We start from the raw sequence: 20,671 nt of genomic DNA, 5'->3' as shown, positions 1-20,671 counted from the left end.
TATAACTGAATCAAACTGATAGGGAAAGGAAGACTTGTTACTTCGATTTTAAAGAGAACTTACTGTTGGATAGCAAGCCAAATGTAAATACTAAAGTAATATATGCAATTGCAGCAAGTATTTTAGTCAGGTGCAGCAGGGACCATTGTTAGGACTTGTTTTACAAGCATTTAACATTTTCATAATAATCTGAAAGAGAAGGTTCATAGCATGCTAATTAAGTTATGAGACAATTCTAAACTGAAACAAGTCACAAAGCATCAATGAAGACTGAGACATAATGCGACAGGATTGAAAAGATTAGAAAAATAAGAAAGAGAAAATGAGATTCAAACTTGGAAATGTGCAGTCAACTATATCTTAATAAAAAATGCCCTACACAGGAGAGAAGTGAGTTTGAAACAAGCAAAGCATTAACACCAAAGCAGTAAGTGAACTGGAGTTTGGTTGACATGTAATACAGAAGCTGCACAGACTACTTTCGTTCTGAGTGCCTGTGAAGAAGTCTGCTCCTTGGAGAGCTTACAGCAACTTCTAGGAAGTCAAGGATGAAAGGAATTCCCACACATTCATTCATGAGGAAAAAAATAAGATGGTTGCACTCAAGATCAGGCAAGTGGCAGGTGAGGTTGTGCTTAAATACATATATTTATTTGAAGAATATAAAGGCCAGAAGAAAGCTAAGACTGGAAATTTCTATCTGGTAGAAAATAATCAGTGCAGAAAAGAACTATCATGATCTGGCATACTTAGTGGTTCACTAGATCACTAGACATGTTGGTACAAAGAAACTTCTATCAGCCACAAGGATCAATGCAGTACAGCTTTTCTATCTCCTATACATTCTGTATGAATTCATCTAACAGTTAAAAGCAGTAGCTTCTATTTAACATGAGTTGAGTTTATTCCTAAATGTCACTGGAGTGAGATACAATTCTGCAGTGAAATTCAAGCACACTGTAATATGAAATCAGGACATCTCAGTGCTTAGAGTTTTCCTACTTTGACTGCAAGACTGCAGCTCTACAGATGGTCCAACAATACGCTTCAGCATCAAGAGGCATTTTCTATTTCTTTTTAAACATTGAAAATATCATTTGCCTGTGCACTAATCCAAATATTTTATCGTACATCTCTTCCAGTTGTGTCAGCTGATTTGTTACACTACATTATCTCTCATCATCACCCTTACCCCTCTGCTACAGGTGCCACAAATGATAGAGCACAGTACTTGTGTAAAATCATAGCAATTTAGGAGGCCTAGTTTTGATTTCAAAAAGAAGAGAGGTAAATCCCAGAGCCTCTGAATTTTGCTGCCGGCCCAGAGATAGGCCCTTTGCTATGCTGTGCTCCCTCTGCTCTGGGGTTTTTCCTGCTTTGTGTGGTTGAGAAGAGGAATATTGGCTGGATGACACAGAGGATGAAAAACTGGGAAATGTGAGGTGAATTTAGGGCTGGAGGGTTTATGGCTAGGAGAGAAAAAAAAAAAACAGGTGAAAAATTAAGAATGATGCATTATTCCTAAGTGAACCAGAAAGAGATAAAACTTAAATGATTCTCTAAAGTCAAAAGGTCCCTTTGACTTCAGGGGGACTCTTTGGCAACTAAGGATATAGTCCCATGGCCATAATCTCTTTGCACTCATTTCCATAACTGAGCACAAACCCGAATTCATGGACTATCACAACTCCTGCATTTCTGGACCTCCTCTGCGTCTCTCTGGAAACACTTCCCTGTAGTACTGGCTCTGGTCTGCACGGAAACAGCTTTTAAGGACTGTTTAAATTGTCTCTCAGCTGGTTTGCAGTATGGCGATCCCTTGTTGCAGGGCTGAGGTATGCACAAGCCACATGTAAGTAATATTCACGTGGCCATGAGAGCTGAGAGGGAAGTTGGAGCAAATGTTCCTCTCTAATCCTATACTGCATAGTTTTACTGGACAGTGTATAGTTTTACTGGACAGTGGCCTAGGCCAAAGGTGGTAATAAAATATGTCCTAATAAACAGTGCCAGAAGTTTAACTTTCTCCGGCATAATCTGCAACTACAGCACACCATGTGTTACAGAGCCTCCTGCAAATGAGCACCCATGGGCAGAAAACATGCTACCAATTTTAGCCACTACTTCATTTTTTCACCAGACAGTAACTACTATAGATACCATTACTGCAATCTATATAGAGTGAAGGCCACACCTCCAGGGTCCTCAGTCAGTCTGAGTACACACACAAATTTACAGATCTCAGGGTACATCTGTGTACATGAAGGAGCAAAGTCAGGTCACAACTGCAGAGGATTTTTCACGATTTGAAATTTATTAATTTGCTAGGAGTGCTCTTGAAGACAACTTTTTTTTCTTCTTCTTTCTTTTTAATTAAATTCCACTGAGAATTACCTTTGATTACGTTCTCAGCTACAACCAATCCAGCATATTTCACTTCTTGAGGTACCTAATTAGGATGCCAATCTTTCTTCATTTAATACCTTTGTAACAGAAGTAGTACTTCTAGTGGCTTTGCTGAAATACAACTAGAAGCATTAGATGAACAGAAATCCTCCTTAGACAAAAATCACCATTAGTCATTGTGTTTTTAACAGTCTCACCTCACAGTGAGGTCTCTGTCACTTGTCAAAGATGAAAGCAAGGGATAAGTTCTCCAAGGCCTTCAGGCAGAGAAGTGGGGATATCCACACAAATACTTTCAGAGTTTGTGCACTTTATGAATTTAGTGAGCTTGCTCTGCATCGACATCCTTGCAGCCAAAGTATGACTGGTACTTTTTCACAGTAAGTACCCCAGAATTTGCTGCTATGGGGATTCTAGGTGTTGACAAGAATACGGATGGATGGCTGAAAAGATCATTTAACCCTGCTAGTAATGAGCTCATTTGAAACAAGCCCCTTCCTAATTATCACTTGGTTATGACTGATTCATCACCTGCTTTGATGCTCCTATTTAATAAACAGAACATGAACTGCTGGGTTTAACAACTGCATAATTTGCAAATTTTGGTAAAAACAGAGCTGCCTTAATATTATGTCAATTAGTTCCAGACTGATTTTCTTTCCTTTCTGTATGTGTGTGCACACACGTGTGAACATGTAACTATTGCATATCTGTGTATGGAATGCAGGTATGACATTTTAATAAAGACAGAACCAGAGCTTAGCTTATATATACACATTTCACTACAGGAATAGGAATTTTCCTTACCTATTTCACTCATGGATATCCCTGGAGCTAATTGGCCGTTGTTGAAAGAGCTATAGGTAAACAAGTTTGGTACAGAGGTGAGGTCATAGATAGGTTCCTGCTTTATCTGTTTGATTCCAGTCATGTCTAACCCAGACTGGTCTGGGGAGGGCTGGGCAGAATCCACATTATAATAACCCTCAGACTTCGGCAGATCGATGACGTGCCCGTTTGAGTAGGTGCTGCCAGTTTCGTTATTCAGATTGTTCAAGCCATTGCTGATGCTGCTGCTGTAAACCCTGGCAAGGGCTTCTGCCTCACCACTCTGCTGCTGCTGCTGCTCCTGCAGTCGTTGCTGGTGCTTCTGCACTTCAGCGTACAAGCTATCCCTCTGCTTTTTGGACATTCTTCCAAATTTCACAGCTGAAAAGCAAAGCACAATGCGAACCATCGTCTTTAAATTTCTCTTGATTCCCCTCAACCCCACCCTCTTTTGGTATTTACTTCCAGGGTTAATTTTTCTGTGGAAACAGAGAAAGGACGCAAAGCTTTACATCATATACATCTCATGAAAGAAAAAATATTGTGTATTTGAATTTACCAGGTGACAACGACTCCTATTTGACAGGAGGGCCTCAGTCAAGAAATTCACTTCCCACTCTGAATGTTAAAAAGACCATGCATCCGTTTATATCTCTGTGTTCACTGAACAACAACCCAGAGCTGTATGAAATGTACAGTCTTGTAAATTCACATCCATTTACTAACTTTCCACAAACCTTTACAAAGTACACTAACAAGATTAATATTCTGGGTGAAAACGAGCCCTAAAGCCTTATTATCACATCCTTTCAATGCGGTGTTATCTTCCCACTTAAAAAAAATAATATTACAGGTTAGAACCTAGAGGAAAAGAACAGATTTGAAGGTAAACAGCACAAATGAATGTCATCTTTCCACTAAGCAAAGTCTTAGGGATTTATGCAATCTCCATTTTAATAATCTCCCTGCACAAATCCATGCACTCCTCCTGATGAGAAAGGGAGAAAAATATAGGAGGGCAAACCATTTTCCCTGGAAAGAGGGTTCACTACACCAAGATTGACATTTTCAAAGGTGAGATGCTGATTGCTGTGGAACTAGGAGGAGTAAATTCACAGCCTGCATATACAGTAGATCAGAGCTGATTATCACTCTCCACCCCCATCTCTCTATAAATTCTGGTCTTCTATTGGGCTAGATCTTGGGATCTTAGAACAGAGAGGCAGTTGTTGATTGTGCTCTAAAACAAATCAGAGATACATTCAGCAGAATTCACCAGAACAGGTAAGAGGACATTGCTCCAGAAATACAAACTTCTATGTATTATGAGGTGTATTTTCTATACTGTGTATTTCCAGTCCATCTGAAATTTGGATCAATTCAGAATCACATTTATTAGCACAGGGCTCTCACGTAGCCCCTTGAGAACAGCTTGAACCTGTATGTGGATAAATGTGAAATTCTTCAATCAGGAAGAAGAACTGAAAAAGCAGAGCATAATATGAAAATACAGTGCCAGAACAACAAGGTGACAGCCACTTTGATTTGTTTTCCTTTTTTTTCACACCAAGAGAGTTTTTTTCTTATTGTCAACCTCAGTTTATTTGCAGCCCTACACTCAGGCTGCAAGCTACCTCACACAAACTCAGCCTGTCCCTGGAATCAGTTCACGGTATGCTGCATACCCTTATGGACAATATACAATGACTGTACTTTAAATAATTTTCTTCAAATTTTGGGCCTCAGTAATATAACCAAACATCCACTGTTTATCCTCATTATATATTCATTAATTGGATTCTCCAGCTGCTGTCAATTAGCATCCTGCCTCTGCATGATAAAAATGAATTTATTACATGGCTGGGAGGTAAAAATCATATTAAAGTTTTCTGTCAAAAAATTCACACGGGCAATTTTAAATTTGCGAGAGGTCTTAATATTCTTAATCATAAACAATCATAAAAACCCTTATATATATCATGAGAGAAAAAAGTAGTGCTGTTGGAAGAATCACTCCTTTTGTCTGTCTGCAGTGGTCTCTGAATTACTGGTTGGGAAGACAGGGCTGTGAGTCACATTAAAATGCCCCTGTGACACCTTAAATCATTGGAAGATACTACTTTCAGGAGGAAAGCATGTGCTCTTAAATTGCTGAAATGTTACTATTTTAATCACCAGGAAGAATTAGGAACTAAGGTGTCAAGTAAACTGGATCCTAGGACCAAGAAGAATTCACGGATTAAAGGCCAGACTGCAAGGCCCCTCCCAGATTGGTGAGACTGGCAAACAAGGCATTTCAGTGAGACATAAGACACACTGAGGTAGAAGAAGACCTATTATGGTCCGAAATCCAAACAAGTTTATAGCCTGTGGACCGTCTAAATAAATAGCTCTTTGAGGAACTTCTCCATCAATAACTTAATTTCAAAATACACATTTTGTGTAAACCTTTTAAGACAGAAAACTGCTTCCAGGAAAATGAAATTAATATAAACTGCTTTTAAAAAGCAGAACATTTTCTTCTAATACTTTCTCACTACATTAAACATGTTTGTGAGCTGGAAATCCCCTGCATAAGGAGTGGTGCCTAGGGCATGTGAGCTGTGAACAACCTTGCCCAAGCCTCCCATCGCCTGCAGTTTTGGTGTGATGCATGTTCTCAGCCTGCTGACCTTGGCTGATCACACCACAGTTTGGAAGATCAGAGCTCTACAAGGACCAAAGGATCCTGAGATGGCATAGACTGTGGAGCTTTCCTCTGGCATAGGATCCATTTTCAGTGCTAAATTAGGAGATGTTCTTCTACAGACCCAGACAGGGACAGGAGGCAATATGCAAGTAAAAGAAATGGGGTTTCTTCCAGAGCAAAATACTTGGTTAAGTGATCAGAATAAAACAAACAGAAACCCCTAATGCCAGCAAGGCGTAAATTTCTGTAGGTGCACCTCCTCACTACCACAGACCTTTAGAGATCTCAGGGAAATGGATGCTTTCACACAACAGTATTTAATATTAAGATAAATGCTAATGTTTAATATAATGCTTAATATAAACCCATCTCTCCAGAGGTGACCTTTTTGTGCTCTGTGCTTTTGATTAGAATAACGTATTTCACTTCTGACTCTTTCTGTTCTAAACTAATACTGCTCTCCATTTTGTGATTTTCCCCACCCCTCTCCATGAAAATAGCCTTCTTTGTTAACCGGATGGCAACGATCGTCTCACAGTGCATGCATTACAAAGCACGGAGCTTCTCCTCTCTCTTTTTGCAGAAATCTACAGGGAGTTTAAGTAAGTCAGCAGTGAAGAAAAGTTCCAAAGGGCTTAGATGTGAAGTACGAATTTGACTCCTTACCATCTCGAGACATTCCCAGGGCAAGACATTTCTGCAGTCGGCAGTGTTGGCAACGATTTCTGTTGGTTCTGTCAATTAAACAGTTTCTCTGTCTTGGACAGGAGTAGGATGCATTGTTCTGCTGACTCCTCCGAAAGAATCCCTTGGGGCAAGAGAGCAGGGAAGACCAAGCATTACCATGAGCACAAACATGTGCCTGTGCACGCATGTGTGGACACACACACAGCAAAAAAAGCATGCAAACAACTACAGCAAACTCTTACTTAGTGCACTGCTACTTACGCTGTGGCTCTGCAGATATGGTGGTATTGTATTAAAGAACATTTCTTTATAATAAGGAGAACTGTGCATTATTCTGTAAAGAATATAATTCTACTTTGTTAAAACCTAAATGATGTCACAGAATGCATTTTTATTGTGCAATAGTAACCCTGTATCATCTAACACTTGTTCCTAATAGAGGAAAAACTTGTCAGCATTTTTAAGAGATGACATAAAAGTACTTGTTTTGAGTAATTTCTTCCTTTAATGAAGAGACTGGTAATAACTGTTACTGGGTACGCATAGCATGAGAAGCTGAAGTCTGCTGTTCACTTTAACTTGGAAAATGTTGATCTGGTCTGGAGTGGCGTATGATTCAGGAGTGAAGTAATTCAAATTCAAGCTTCACAAAAGCACTAGGATATAATGACTGTATCAAGTAAAGCCAACACACAAAGGAGAAAGCAACACCTTTAGATACTACCATGAGAATGTAATGGCATTTTCCATGGGCTGTTTGTCTAGAGACCTGAGGGCTGGAGGGGAAGTACATACACCTAGGTCCTTACGAGCTTCCAGCTGCCATGAGGTGGTGCCAAGAGTGGCACCAAAAGGTACAGTTATGGTAGAAGTGACATGAAGTAGCTGAATGACAAGAAGAATGAAACCACAGGGTGAAGAGAAACAAAAATAAATAGATCTATACCAAATAAATAAATAAATAAATAAAAAATAAAGGTCAGGAGGATCTGCAAGTCCAGAGAGAAAAGAATGAAGCAGAGAAGTTCCTTAACCAATCTGGCAACTTTAAACGCAAGCAGCTGCAGGTTGTGTGGTGGGAAAGCTGAGGGATACCTGGCCACTGCAGGAGGCTGTGAGTAGTGAAACAGCAGAAATATCATTACTGCAGTTACACCAGTCACCAGAAGTGATATCGAAGTGCTTGTGCCTTTCTGGCCCAGCTTGCAAACACCTTGGAATGAAGCCAGAAAGCAACAGCTGACTACATTTCTCAGGAAAAAATAGAGTATCTCTGCATAGGTTGATGGACGTTAATACTGAGCAATGGAAAAAGTCACAAAGTGACAGTGCTACAGGGCTCAATTCACTTGCTACAGGTTATCCATGAATTCTCACTCAAGTCCTGGAGAATTGCATGAGGGTGTTGTGGGGTGTCGGTGACAGGCATGGTGTTCCACCAAGGACACTGGCAGTGCTAGTTCTGAAGTCAAGCATAAAGAGACCCACTTGAATTGGATAAAGCTTGTTCAGTATTATCAGTGATTATAGTGTATCTAAAATATAAATTAAATTCTATGATTTGTACTTTTCAGAAAATACATGTCCTTTGGGGAAATCTCAGAAAAATTCTGGTGGAAACTTAACTGATTTTAGCTGACCAAAACTTTCCTGAAATGGTAGAAGTGTGTTTAATTTAAGACTAAATGGATGCTAATTGCAGATCACTTCGCTGAACTTTATAGCCAGTCTCGGTTTTGACTTGTGAAGAGTTTTCTGTTTTCAGGTTTGCATTTTAGCAGCATCTATGTCGATATGGATTTCAGAGAACAAATTAATTAAATAATGTTAAAAAAACACACGCAACCATTAGCATTGACAGTGCCTTCTCCTGCAGTACTTTTTGTTCCCATTAAGTCTGATCTCATCTCAGAGGAATTTGTTTTGTCTTTGCAATCCTTAGGAAAAAAGGACCATATTATGTATCAAGGGTTACATAACAAAATTAATTTACAGCAGGTAATTAATTTTTCTGAGGAGAATTTTATGCTCCCATTCTCCTGCATAAGATGTCTTATAAAGTAGCGATAATCCTTTCATTTCATTTTTATGGTATCTTTATATAGATTTGGCTATATTTGCTCAGAATAGCTCCATTTTGCATGAAGGAAGATGTATTTCATTACTGAAGAGCTAAAGAGTTAAAGACAGATTTCCCAGTACCTCCAACATGGACAACAAGTCTTTCTGCACCTTGAACAAATCACTTTACCCATCACCTACAGCCAGTCCGAGAGAGGAAATGGCTAAATGAACTACTTTCTAATTTATGACAAAACAGCAGTAGAAAGTACGTTGCTTTTGGTGTAGGCAGTAGAAAAGATAAAAGGCTTCTTAGCAAAGAAGGAGCCACAGAGACAGATGTGATCCAAACTCATCTTCAGGTTTCACCCTTTCCGTAGGAATAGTGTCAAAGCTGCAAATTCACTCAGTGGGTCCAGCAGGTCCACTGCCTATGCACATTCAGCATAGGCAGGCATGCATACAAACCAACAGCAATATTTAAGACGACCCTTAAGCACTTATAATACGGATTTTCAGCAGTGTAACTAATGTAGGGACATTGACTTAAAGGATTTCCTGTTCCTTGAAGTCTGTAGCATCACCACTGGCACTGTAATTCTTGGATGCTGTGTTCTGAAATGCTGCAGCTGCATGGTGCCTGGCTCAACACATGTGCATGCTTGTGGGGTGATTCTACCCTGTTTCTTCCACACATGGCTTCCATTCTTAATTATTTCAGGTTTGAGACACATTGAGACAAAAAGAGACAGAAATGACCAGTATGCAGGCTGAGTGAATAGCTATTTAAATGCTGGGCACTTAAATGGAGAGCAGAGCTGCACTGTCACAAACAGTGCTTACCTTAACAGGGAGCTCTGACAGGCTGAGATGCCTCCCAGTGGAACTGATGTGAAAAACTGACACCTTTTTTTCACACAGGCTCACAAAACAAGATTAGACTAATTGATCTGATACAGCAGAACTGGCACAAACCCAGTAGGGTTAAAACTATTATAAGTGGAAGAGAATCTCTTTATCTCAATAAGCAGTCTACTCACAGAGCACAGGGGTATCATCTCCTCTTGAGGCACACACAAGGGTGCATTAACCCTAATTACTTCTACAGGAGACTATACTCCTAGACACTCTGTGGGCCCTGAGTACTGAAAGAAGATGCTCTTTTTCTGCTTAAAGTAATTTTCTTCTGTAGCTTTTGTGCCAATTTTGAAGTATCAGATCAATTAGTTTAATCCTGTTTCATGTGATCGTCATAAGAAGATGCTTATTTCTAGTCCAGTGCCACAGTAAGACAAAGACAAACTGCAAATTGTTCTGCTTACAATTGCTAATGTTCCTGAAAAAAACCCTGATCTTTACCAATATATTGGTTCTCAATGTGTTGGCATTAAAACATTTCTTTTGCAAATGAGTGCACCCAAATTTTCAGATTTTTCAGCTGTTCTAATACTTTGTAAAGCATTAAGTATAGACTTGTGATTTCACTCTGCAAAGAGGCACCCATTTTCAAATGTCCCAGTTTGTGTGTTTCCAGCAAGAAGAAATCAGAGATGCTGCCTCTCCACCTTTACAATTTCCCATTTAGAATTAAAACTGAAGTACCAGTATGTAGTATGGAATTCTAGTTTGTCATGAGTAATAATGTAATTCCTTAGATAATAAAATCACAGACAATTTTAAAATTGAAAATTGAAGTCTTTCTTCTCTTTGCATGGGGTGCGATTTGTGTTATTGGAACTAATGCTTGAGATAATATGTTCATATGTCTAAGCAGCATGGAAGAGTTTCATGTATCTCCCCCCTCTGCCCTTTTTTATTAGCCTCCAATTCCCAGCAATTGCCCTCCACTGAAGCCTATGCAGAAGAAGACAAAGGATCCTTTTATACTGCTCATAATGTAAGGCATTCTTTCTTTTGGAGATTACCATTTGCCCTGCAGATTATGCAAAAGAGATAAAAAAGGACCAAACTCACACCTGTAAGTGCTTAAAAAAGACCAGAAGTAACATGCTAACTGTAATGCTACCTGGGTTGTATAGGAAACAAGGTAAGAAATCCACCTCTCTCAAAGCTGATTTAAGGTAGAACAGGTGTGACTTACAGTTGCCAGCCTCTGTTGGTGTCAGCACTTACACTGCATCAGATGTAATTAATTCATGTTTCAAACAAGGAGGTAGCTCTAAAGACCATTTGACAAAATGGAAAGCAACTAGGAAAACTGGGCATGAAATGCATCTTTATCAGCAGTAGGCTTTACAGCCTGTGGCACCACTTGTTTGAAAGCTTCTAAGAGTGTATCATTGTACACAGGTGCCTGAGGCTAATGCGAATGATGATGACTATGCTGTATTAAAATCCCATACCTTGCAGCCTTCACATGTGATGACTCCATAGTGTATTCCAGAGGATTTATCACCACAAATTTTGCATGGTATCACTTCAATTTGTGCTGAAAAAGAAAACAAGACAGATATTTTGGGTATACAATTGTATTCAATTTCTGTTTTTCTCGAAAGGAGATCTTTCAAACTGGAGAGCAGATAACCAGTTGACCCCCAACAATAAAAAACTGCTTTGTATTTTGTGCCTGGTTCTGAATGCTTTGGTTTGGCAAATTTTAAATGCTTCACATTATGTAGTTTCTGCCACACCCCTTTAAAACTCTTCAACATTTTCAGATGTCTCTCAATTATTTAGTTTTTCCTCATATTACTTTTTTTAAGGTATTTTTTTTTTACCAGTTTACTTTATAATCATTATTGCTAACGACAGTCATTAGGGGTCCTAAACAACAATCTGGATTGTTCTTTCCTACATACTTCAAATATTTGTGACTTTCCATTTTTCTGAGGTAGAAATACACGGTGTTTTTTGATGCCTTTTTTAAAGCAGAGTAGAGGTGATGAAGTTTTCACTTTCTTCAAATTATGTCTTCAAGACACAAAGATAGTAATACCACTGTCAGAGACAGGCTAGTAAAAGCTTGCTTAACTTCCCTGTCTCCTCAAACTTTTTAACAGTAGGTCATCGGCAGGCAAGGCGCACAGATGGGGTTTAGGTAGCCAGTGGCTGTGTACTAGCAGAGTCAGGTATGATCTGAAAATGTTTAAATACAGACATGCTTTAGATTCTTTTTTAAACATAGTGGTCATTTAATTCTGAGAAGGAAAACATATTTCACTATCTTCCATGTTTTTTTTTTTGCTAACACAGCTGTTTGATTCTCTCAATTATTTCAAATCCTGTGTCTCTCCTCTTGTGACACTGTAAGAGCACATACTTAGACATGTAAGGAAGAACTGTGCCTTTATTTTAGTCAGATAAACTGAGAAGAAATGTTAAACTTATTTTCTTTCCCTTTCATTTGTTCTTCTACATAGGATGCGTGCCACCCTGCTATTCTCCTGCTTGGAAGTAGAATCATGTTTGGAAAGTAGTCCTGGCAGATGTTGCTTCTCCATGCCCAGGGCAGGAACAGCAGCAGTACTCTGCAACTCAAGTCACTCATCAAATCCTGGGGTAGAAAAGCTTTCTTAGTAGAGCTACCCAAAGCACAAGGATAGATAACTGTTAGTACTTTAACAAGACACATTTAATTCTAAAATGGATTGAGACAGGGAAACAAGATTATTGTCCAGAAGCTAATCCTAAGAAGAGCATCCCATTTCAAACTTTTAGGCAGTTGAAAAAATTAAAAAAACTGGAAAAAAACCATACTTAAAAATGACTGCACATTGTAAGCTAAGCACTAAATATGCTTGCACAGTGGATGCTGTGAAAATATAATCATATAGACTGGATTTTGCCCCATTTCTACTTATGATTATCATTTGTCTCTTTTCGCAGAAGCTGGAAGTTTCCTTCCTACCACTTCCTTTTTCCTACCACCTTGTAGTTAAACAACCAAAACTCAGTACTGTGTCCCAGCAGGTCACCACCACATTCCCCACTGAAAGGCACATTGCACACCCTACTCCCTTATCCTCCTATTCAGTGTAGAGGCTCGTGGGGTAAACTGCACATGATGAACACTAGCAGGGCCCCCACTTTGGAAAGTCAAATAACTCTTCCCTTGGGACAGTATATCCCAAGGCAACCATGCAAGAGGAACTTACATGGACAGCTGATGACACTTTAGCTCACCATTGTGAACTCATTTTCCTGACATAGTGTTTCTGATCTAGCATAATTTTAGGCATTGGTCAGGCAAGCAAATCAGTTTTAAAAGTGCTCCTAATCTGTGTTGTATAGAAGGAATTCCTTAACAGAGAAGCACCTGCAGTTGGAAATTTTTCCAGGTTGATCCTGCTCAAGAATTCCTATGCCTCAAACCCCCTGAGATAATAAAAACATTTGAACATGAGCCTCCAGGCACTGCTGTTTGTGAGGTTAGTTTGAGCAACTGCTCACAGGTCTCTGCTTGAGAATCATGTGGATGGAGAAAGACTCAGCTCTGGGACCATGAGCTGCTCTATGTTTCAAAGACATATGTCAATGTCAGAGGCAGGAACTACAATGAGAATGTAAAGAGATCTGCAGAAAAAGACAAGACAGAGAAAAAAACCACAACAAGAATATGAAGGTACTTTTAATGTGACTTGCATCTACCATTTGTAACTCTGATAGGAACAGAGAGAATAATTGATCCTGTGACACTAATTGCATTTAGTACAGTACTTTTCACTGTAAGCAAATAAAAATGTCATGCATGAGTTTCAATTATGAGCTCTACATTCATGGTATTTGTGGGTCAAGTCCATAAATGCTAAGGCTCTGGGTTTCAATTAATATGTAAAAAATATTTTAGACTTTCGACTCTTCAGTTAACCCAAGCCTTTATTCAAAAATAACCGTTCTATAAATTAGTAAGTACAGGTTGTCTAGAAATTGCTACCACTTCTCCTTACAGAACTCACAGAAAAGACGTCCTTAGGACACAGAAGGCATTTGAATGTTTGGAAAGGTGTATTTTTCTACTGTTCCCCAGATACTTCTTTTTTCATAAAACAGCAGAGCAATTTTAGGAGTCCTAACAGAAATCTTGATTGTACAGGCCAGATAAAAAAGAAACCACTGTATTCTCAGAAGGGTCTTGAGATACTGTTATGAACATAGAGTGTACCATGTTTCTCTTGCAGATATAATCACAGGTCACAGATTGCAGAATATTCTGAGTTGAGAAGGACTCACAAGAATCATCAAGTTCAAGTCTTAAGTGAGTGGCCCGTAGAGGGATTGAACACACAACCTTGATATTTTCAGTTGACACAGGATGCTACACTTTTTGCACATTCCATTTTTGTTTGTCCACCTGTGATCTTATGTTGTTTCTCTTATTCCCTTCACCTATTAGACAAACAAACAGTTCAGGGACCTGTATATCAGAATCTCTTTGCAGCTATTATAGAATAAGCAGCTTTCTTCTGAACTCCTTAAAAATAAAAAATTCATTGACAAAGTACCACTTCCTAAATATTGATGCAAAAATTGAATCAACAAACAGTAATGGGGTTGCCACAATGATAACTTTCAGCAGCACAGGAACAGAACTTATTTTCTCCCAATGTAGGAAACATGAGGAAGAAGTAAGAGCAAAACTACTTAGCACCACTTCGGAAATCTTTCCACTTGCCTTCTCACTCATTCTTACACTCTGATACCACGAGCAGGAAAAATGGCTCCTGCCTCTTTTCAAGCAAGCCTCTACCTGAGCCCACTTGCCTGATTTTTCAGTAAGCACACGGAGACACAAAAGCCTGCAAATCCACCATCACCCTGATGTCTAAGAAAACATTTATAATGTTTGGATACATGCTGCATGGTGATTGATCCCTACTACCAGCAGTAGCTTCTTTCCTCAGTACCACAGGGTCATGCATGTCTGTACAGTATTTATCTCTTATTTTATACTTAGGTTAAAGTTCTTTAGGACGGGGAGTTGCCTCCAGTTTTACAGGGCACTCTACAAATTGTAATGCCACAATGGAAATTAATTAATACTACATGACTAGTAATTATAATCCACAGATGATGGGATAACCAGCTGGAATCTAATTCATTTTCTCACTACTACAGAAAGCAGTGTGGAATACTATCAAGGAAACAAGTCCAAAATTGTCTCACATATTTGAAATGAGCACTTGAATATAAACAAATAGGTAATTATAAACATCTTCAAAGAAAACATTAGCTCAAATGCTGCCCTAAGAAAAATTAAAAGTACACTGAGCTGCCTTTTTTTTTCACCAGTAGAACATTTATACATGAGCACAAAATTCATTATTCTAGAAGTAGGAAAATAATCAGGTTTCAAAAGTTGTTATATGGGTGAAATTAGGAATGAATCTCTAATGGGAGGCACAGCTAATTCTCTGAATTTCTCTTGAAAGAAAGGTAAGAGTCAACACGGCGCCTAATGTGTCTGATGTGTATTTGTGGGGACAGTCACTCACATGCATATGATGTCCAGTAGAGAAAAACAAAGCTCACCATTTTACGTAATTTCAGTTTAATATCTGAAGAACTTCACTTAGGAAAGACAGGATTATAATCTCACAGAATTGTAGCTTTGGTTTAAGGGGGAAAAAAGACTCGAGCTTTCAGTATTTAGTTCTTGATCAAAAGATGATAATAAAGCATGCTAGGCATAAACTTTCAAGAGGAAGTCCTCTCTTTAATTTGTTGATGCAGGAGGGATTGCACTTGAAGCATCATGGCTAATTAGAGAACTGATAGTGAAAAAACCGGTTGCTTCACCTTTCAAGAATTCCCATCATCCTTTGTTGCATTTCCTTGAAAAATGCTGGTACACTGGCCTAGTTCACTTTCATGTTTCTATCCCTAAGTGATTTCAAATTAAGTACATTCAGCACTTTTATCTACTTGCCAATTACACCTTTTTTATCCTGACCTCTGGGAGAAGGAAATGCTTTTTTTCCTTGCATGTAACTGTCAGTAGAAGTTTCCATGGAAAGTTAGGCTACCAACTAGATCTTGACATCCCCTTTGCTACTGGAATAGATGTTCTCTGGTTTCACAGCAAGACTTCAGGTGCACTTCAGGTGCTCTGCATTTGTATTTAATAATCTGAAAATACAAAGCTGAAGGTACTAGTTATGTTTACAGCCTCTGTCATACCTCATGCAGTGAGACCTATATAGTTAGTAATATCTCAGCAAGTTAATTAATTCCAGATAATGTTAATTAATGTCTGTAGATACATTAGCTGTTGATCATACCCCAAATGAGCCATTAGACTAAAGGAATATGGTGCAATTCACCTAGAAAAGTAATGTTTTCATAAAATCTTAGCACTTTCACACAGTGATACCCACACCAGACTGTGGGTCTGGCCCCTGGACTTTGTTACAGCAACAAAGACTCTCTGCAAAGCTGATGGTTCTCAAATAAGCCAGTCCTGCATCTCATGAGCATAGATAACTGAACCCCAAAAAGCAGAAATTCTCATGTATCTCCATGTCTCACTGGGCACAATTATTAGATGTCATCTGCACGTGAGATGTAAAAACGTGTTATGAATATCAAGGTAAGCGATAGTCCTGGAACCTCGTTATTGAGAAATCTGACAGATCATTGCTTAAAACAGAAATGGGGTATATTTGTGCAAAAAAAGATTTTTCCCATAAATGCATGCAATTTTCATGTCTGATTTCTTTCATCATCTCACACCCTTAGCAGAAGTTCTTTTAGTTTACAACCAATGTCACTTGGAAGGTTATTTGGTAACATGTTTTCTTTTTCCCTTCCTCTTTCATGATATTCCTGTCGGGAAAAATGAACAAAAAACCCCCCAAAACCCAACCCAAAACATGCTGAATTGCACACCAACTCTTCTTGCAGATCAACTCTGCCTTTTGTTGCATGGAGAGTCTAAAGACTATTGGAAAAGAGTATTTTAAAACCTCAAGTTTTTTTCATTGCAAGTTTTTATTTAGTTACCCTGTGCATCCTTACTGTGTACACTTAAAATCTATTAAAACAAAAGATCAAACCTCAGAAATATGTGTGATAATGTCTGTAGAGTGATGAAAAGTTTTAAACTTTTTTTTATGTGCTGTATATTAGCCCTTTTGCATGTGAAGAAAAATGCTTATATCTGCACTGTAAATACATACTTTGGAAGATGTCTTCATGAGTTCCATGGCCATAGGAATGTTTACTGACAAACGGTTTGAAATAGATGAAGTAATATGAGCTCAAATGATTATGGCTGTTCCACAGCCAAAGGTAATTTAAAATTCTTCATGTTATCTCATCTTTTTGTATCTTATTGTTACATAGTAATTTTGGAACAAGTCTGGAAAGAATGATATACACAGATTACCTGCCTTTACATTCAGCAGAGAAGGTGAAATTACATGGACAAAAAACGTTTTGTTCAAATACTGTTTCTTTCCTTTCCTAAGTGTAACTACATTGGACCTAGCACTATTATTTAACGATTCATATATAGTAAAAAGTTGTTACATTTATGATGGTCCTAGGATACAGATGAGATAAGATTTTCACACAGATTTAACATCGTCTATTAGACCAAGAAATACATTCTTTTAAAAAGAAATGCTTTTGGACCCCTAGTTTTTTATCTTACCTTAGATAGGAGCAAAGGACTTCAAGCTTAAAACAGGTTAAGAATAACTGCTCCAAGCTGAATTTCATTGTAGTGGCCAACTAGAAAAGCTGCAAGATGTGCAAGGCTGTATGCTTCTCTGTGAAGCAAAAGTAGTTGTGAGCAAAATAAAGTAACAATTTTAAGAGCAGTGATATAATGTTGTGAGATGATGCTAGATTTTGGATCACAAGTCTTTTTTATTTTTGGCAGAACTGATTATTTCAATTAATTAAAATAATTCGTAAATTGACAGAAAATCTGGATTTTCATTGGGTCATTACAAGACAGCAGTGGTGATACAATTTCCTGGACTCCAGAAAACTCTGCAGCATTGTTGCCAAGGATGTCAGCCCAACACTCAGTGAAACATTGAGATTAGGAATCTGACAAAGGTACACAAATTGCTACCTAGAAGCTTGTTTGTTTCTTTAATTTGGACAAAACTGAGTGGCTGAAGTGTATAACAGGCACAAGTGTTCAGGGCTTTTCCAGACTTTTTTGAATGGTTCACAAGCAAGGAAGACAGCAGAAGAGAAGAACTGCCTGTATCCTCTGTTGGGCAGTGATGACTAACACAAAGTAGAGCCCATTGTCCAGATCCCAAAAGACAGAACTCATGTCCCTTGCCAGAAGCTATGCCTCAAAACTTGATGCCTGAAAGTCTCTGCTCATAGAGGTCAGAAAGTGCCAAAGGAGCAGTAAACTCTGATAGCTCACCTAGCACTCTGTAAATCTGTATGGAAGCACTTTCATTGCCTCTCAACGTGGACTTCTCCCTATTAATCTATGAACTTTTTCCCCTAGCAACTCAAATTCATGGAAATTATGTGTGTAACTTCAAAGGATGCGCAACATACGTTATTACACAACAAAAACATGTTGCCACACTGACGATTTGGGCTCCACGTGTGAGTTAAATCAGAGTTATTTAACTAAATGATCAAGGCCTTATCCTGGGCCCCACAAATGAGCTCAGAAACTTGCCCTATTCACAGGGAAAGATTTAAGTATATAATATATGCTGAATTATTACTGTACAGTTTCTGCTTCCCTCAAAGACTCAAGCAATGGTTCTGCTGATACTGCACACTTTCCCTAAAGAGATTATTATGGTAATCCCAAATACTATACTACCCAAGGCATCTTACATTTGAGCTCATCAGATCCAATGTTCTGCAAATAATCTCTAGCAGCTTTAGCTAAGTGTTTATATAAGCTGGTCAGGATGACTGAGTAGTGGTGACCATGTTTTCTATGCAAGTCTCTAAAACAGTGAAAGTGCACTCCGTCAAAAAATAGCAACCCATACAGAAAATATGTTGCATATGCAAAGTTCTTTCCTATGAGAATTGTACTCAGTATTTACTCTGCCAAACTGTTTGTCACAATTTTCAAATGTTTAACTTAAAATGTTTTATAATACATCAGGTATTTAACAAGACAAAATATTTTCTGTCCTTACTTCTCCTTACCCAAAAAGCGACTTAGAATGTGCCAAGTATTTCTGACCTATTGTTTCCTGAAGACAAAAATCCACAGCTGTATTTTTTTCCCTTTTCGATAAACGGAGTAATGAACTTTGCAAAGGAAGAGTTCAGATACTATGATCAATATTTACAGTCCATCCTGCTTGTTGAAGCTGGCTGATATGGTCATACAATAGTCAGGACCTTACAGTTAATTCTTTGTGTTAGATATAGCACAGATGTCTGCCGTACAGTTACAAAGCTGAGCAACACAGAGAGAGATGCTGCAGGAACATGCTGTGAAGACCTGGCTGTGGGATCACACACAACCTTATCTTTCCTCACGCCCAACCAAGTGTTACTGTTTGCTGGAGTGGCATGGAAATGAACTTAAAACTTAATTCATCTTGTAGTGGAAGGAGGGTGTAGTGGTTATTCTTAGCTCTGTCTGTGGCAGCACCCTCTTCTCCAGCTCTTTGCTACTGGACTGCAGCTGCAGCACACCGACAATCTTTGTACGCCTCCTCTCCTCCCCCCTTTACCTGCACAGATTCATTTGAATGTCCACAAATTCCTATACTTTCAGTAACACTCAAACCCAGAATTCTATGCCATGCAAAATCTTCAAGGGAAATGAGGACTGTTGCACTGTTAGCTTACAGCAGTGCGGCAAAATGAAGATCTAACTTGCATTATCTGGGACTTTGTGTGACTACCATCAAAGTCAAGGGAAAATTTCCAATCCACTTTCCTGGACTACTTTTCTTGCAATACCTGACTTTAGACACAATGTAACTCCTACAAAGCAAAATTGTAAGAGACAAAGGCAATAACAAACAAATATTAATAGTGATTTCAACCTGAAATGACTCTGAAATCACTCTGATATTGCCTTCTTAAAACTTTTTGAATTTCTTCATATTTCTCCGTATTTTTGATAATCACTATGGATTTTCACTTTTGCACATTCCTATTTAAATCTTTGCTCCATCTTTTGAAAAGCATTTAAATCAGCTGGAGATATTCTTGGATTTGCATCTGTTGCTGTTTGAAAAAATGTTATACTTACCAGCTGTCTACTTACCAATTTAATTTGCCATCTTTTAAACACAGTAGGAAAAATTATCTTTAGTAAAACTCCAAATGCAGTTGTCTCAAGGGTAGACTTGTACAACATATTTAATATTTCCCTCTTTATTATTCCCTATTTATTATTTTTCACTGTAATGTCCCATATTGTTAAGGAAGTGAAGAATAAAAATATTTCAACTCACCAGTTGCATCAGGTTTTATTTCGGTTTGAACATCACACATTTCGTAAATAAATAGGACTTCCAGGAGCAGAACAGTAGTCTTCCTACAAGCCTACTTATTCACAGTTACACCTGTGCTGTTGCAAAAGTGGAGTCTTAACAGACTGCATTAACAAGATTAAACGGAAGAAGTAATAAGGCACAGACTGTTCCATTTCATTAAAGAAGGGAAGAAGAGTGCTGGAGGCACTAAGTAATGAAACAATATTTTCTTTTGATACCGTATTAATGTATGCATTTCCTATTTCAGTCCAATGATTTAAATTTTTTTTTCTGGAAATTCTGAATATAAATCTCAGCTTTCCTATGTCATCAGTTTTTGTTTCAGACATATGTAACACATGGAGAATTAGAGTGGCAGATGTAAGATGCCAAATTATTACAGATAAAATCTCCATGTTGTGAAATGACACCTATGTCCTGCCTAATTTCAGCCAGAGCTAAAAAGTAAATTTTCTTCCAGTGTTTTTAGATGTCATGTGACAGACCTGTCTGAATTGCCCCTGCTGAACAGCCATTACATTAAAGGAATATTAACTGAATCCCATTTGCCCCGAGGCTGTACAGAAAAGAGGAACTTAGGGGCAAG

General features: G+C 38.4%; 1 protein-coding gene across 1 annotated transcript in view; it reads right to left on the bottom strand.

The window, feature by feature from the left end:
• RORB (RAR related orphan receptor B) overlaps positions 1-20,671 on the bottom strand; it is a 124,799-nt gene that overhangs the window by 21,166 nt on the left and 82,962 nt on the right. The window contains exons 2-4 of the mRNA XM_069001931.1: positions 11,035-11,120; positions 6,590-6,731; positions 3,214-3,615 (exon numbers count right to left, since the gene is read on the bottom strand). Of these exons, the coding sequence (XP_068858032.1) occupies positions 3,214-3,615; positions 6,590-6,731; positions 11,035-11,120 (630 nt within the window). The remainder of the gene's footprint in view (positions 1-3,213; positions 3,616-6,589; positions 6,732-11,034; positions 11,121-20,671) is intronic.

Source organism: Aphelocoma coerulescens (genome assembly GCF_041296385.1).
Source record: "Aphelocoma coerulescens isolate FSJ_1873_10779 chromosome Z unlocalized genomic scaffold, UR_Acoe_1.0 ChrZ, whole genome shotgun sequence".
NCBI classification, from domain to species: Eukaryota; Metazoa; Chordata; class Aves; order Passeriformes; family Corvidae; genus Aphelocoma; species Aphelocoma coerulescens.
Note: the sequence above shows the minus strand (reverse complement) of the source record. Positions and strands in the feature narration are given on the sequence as shown.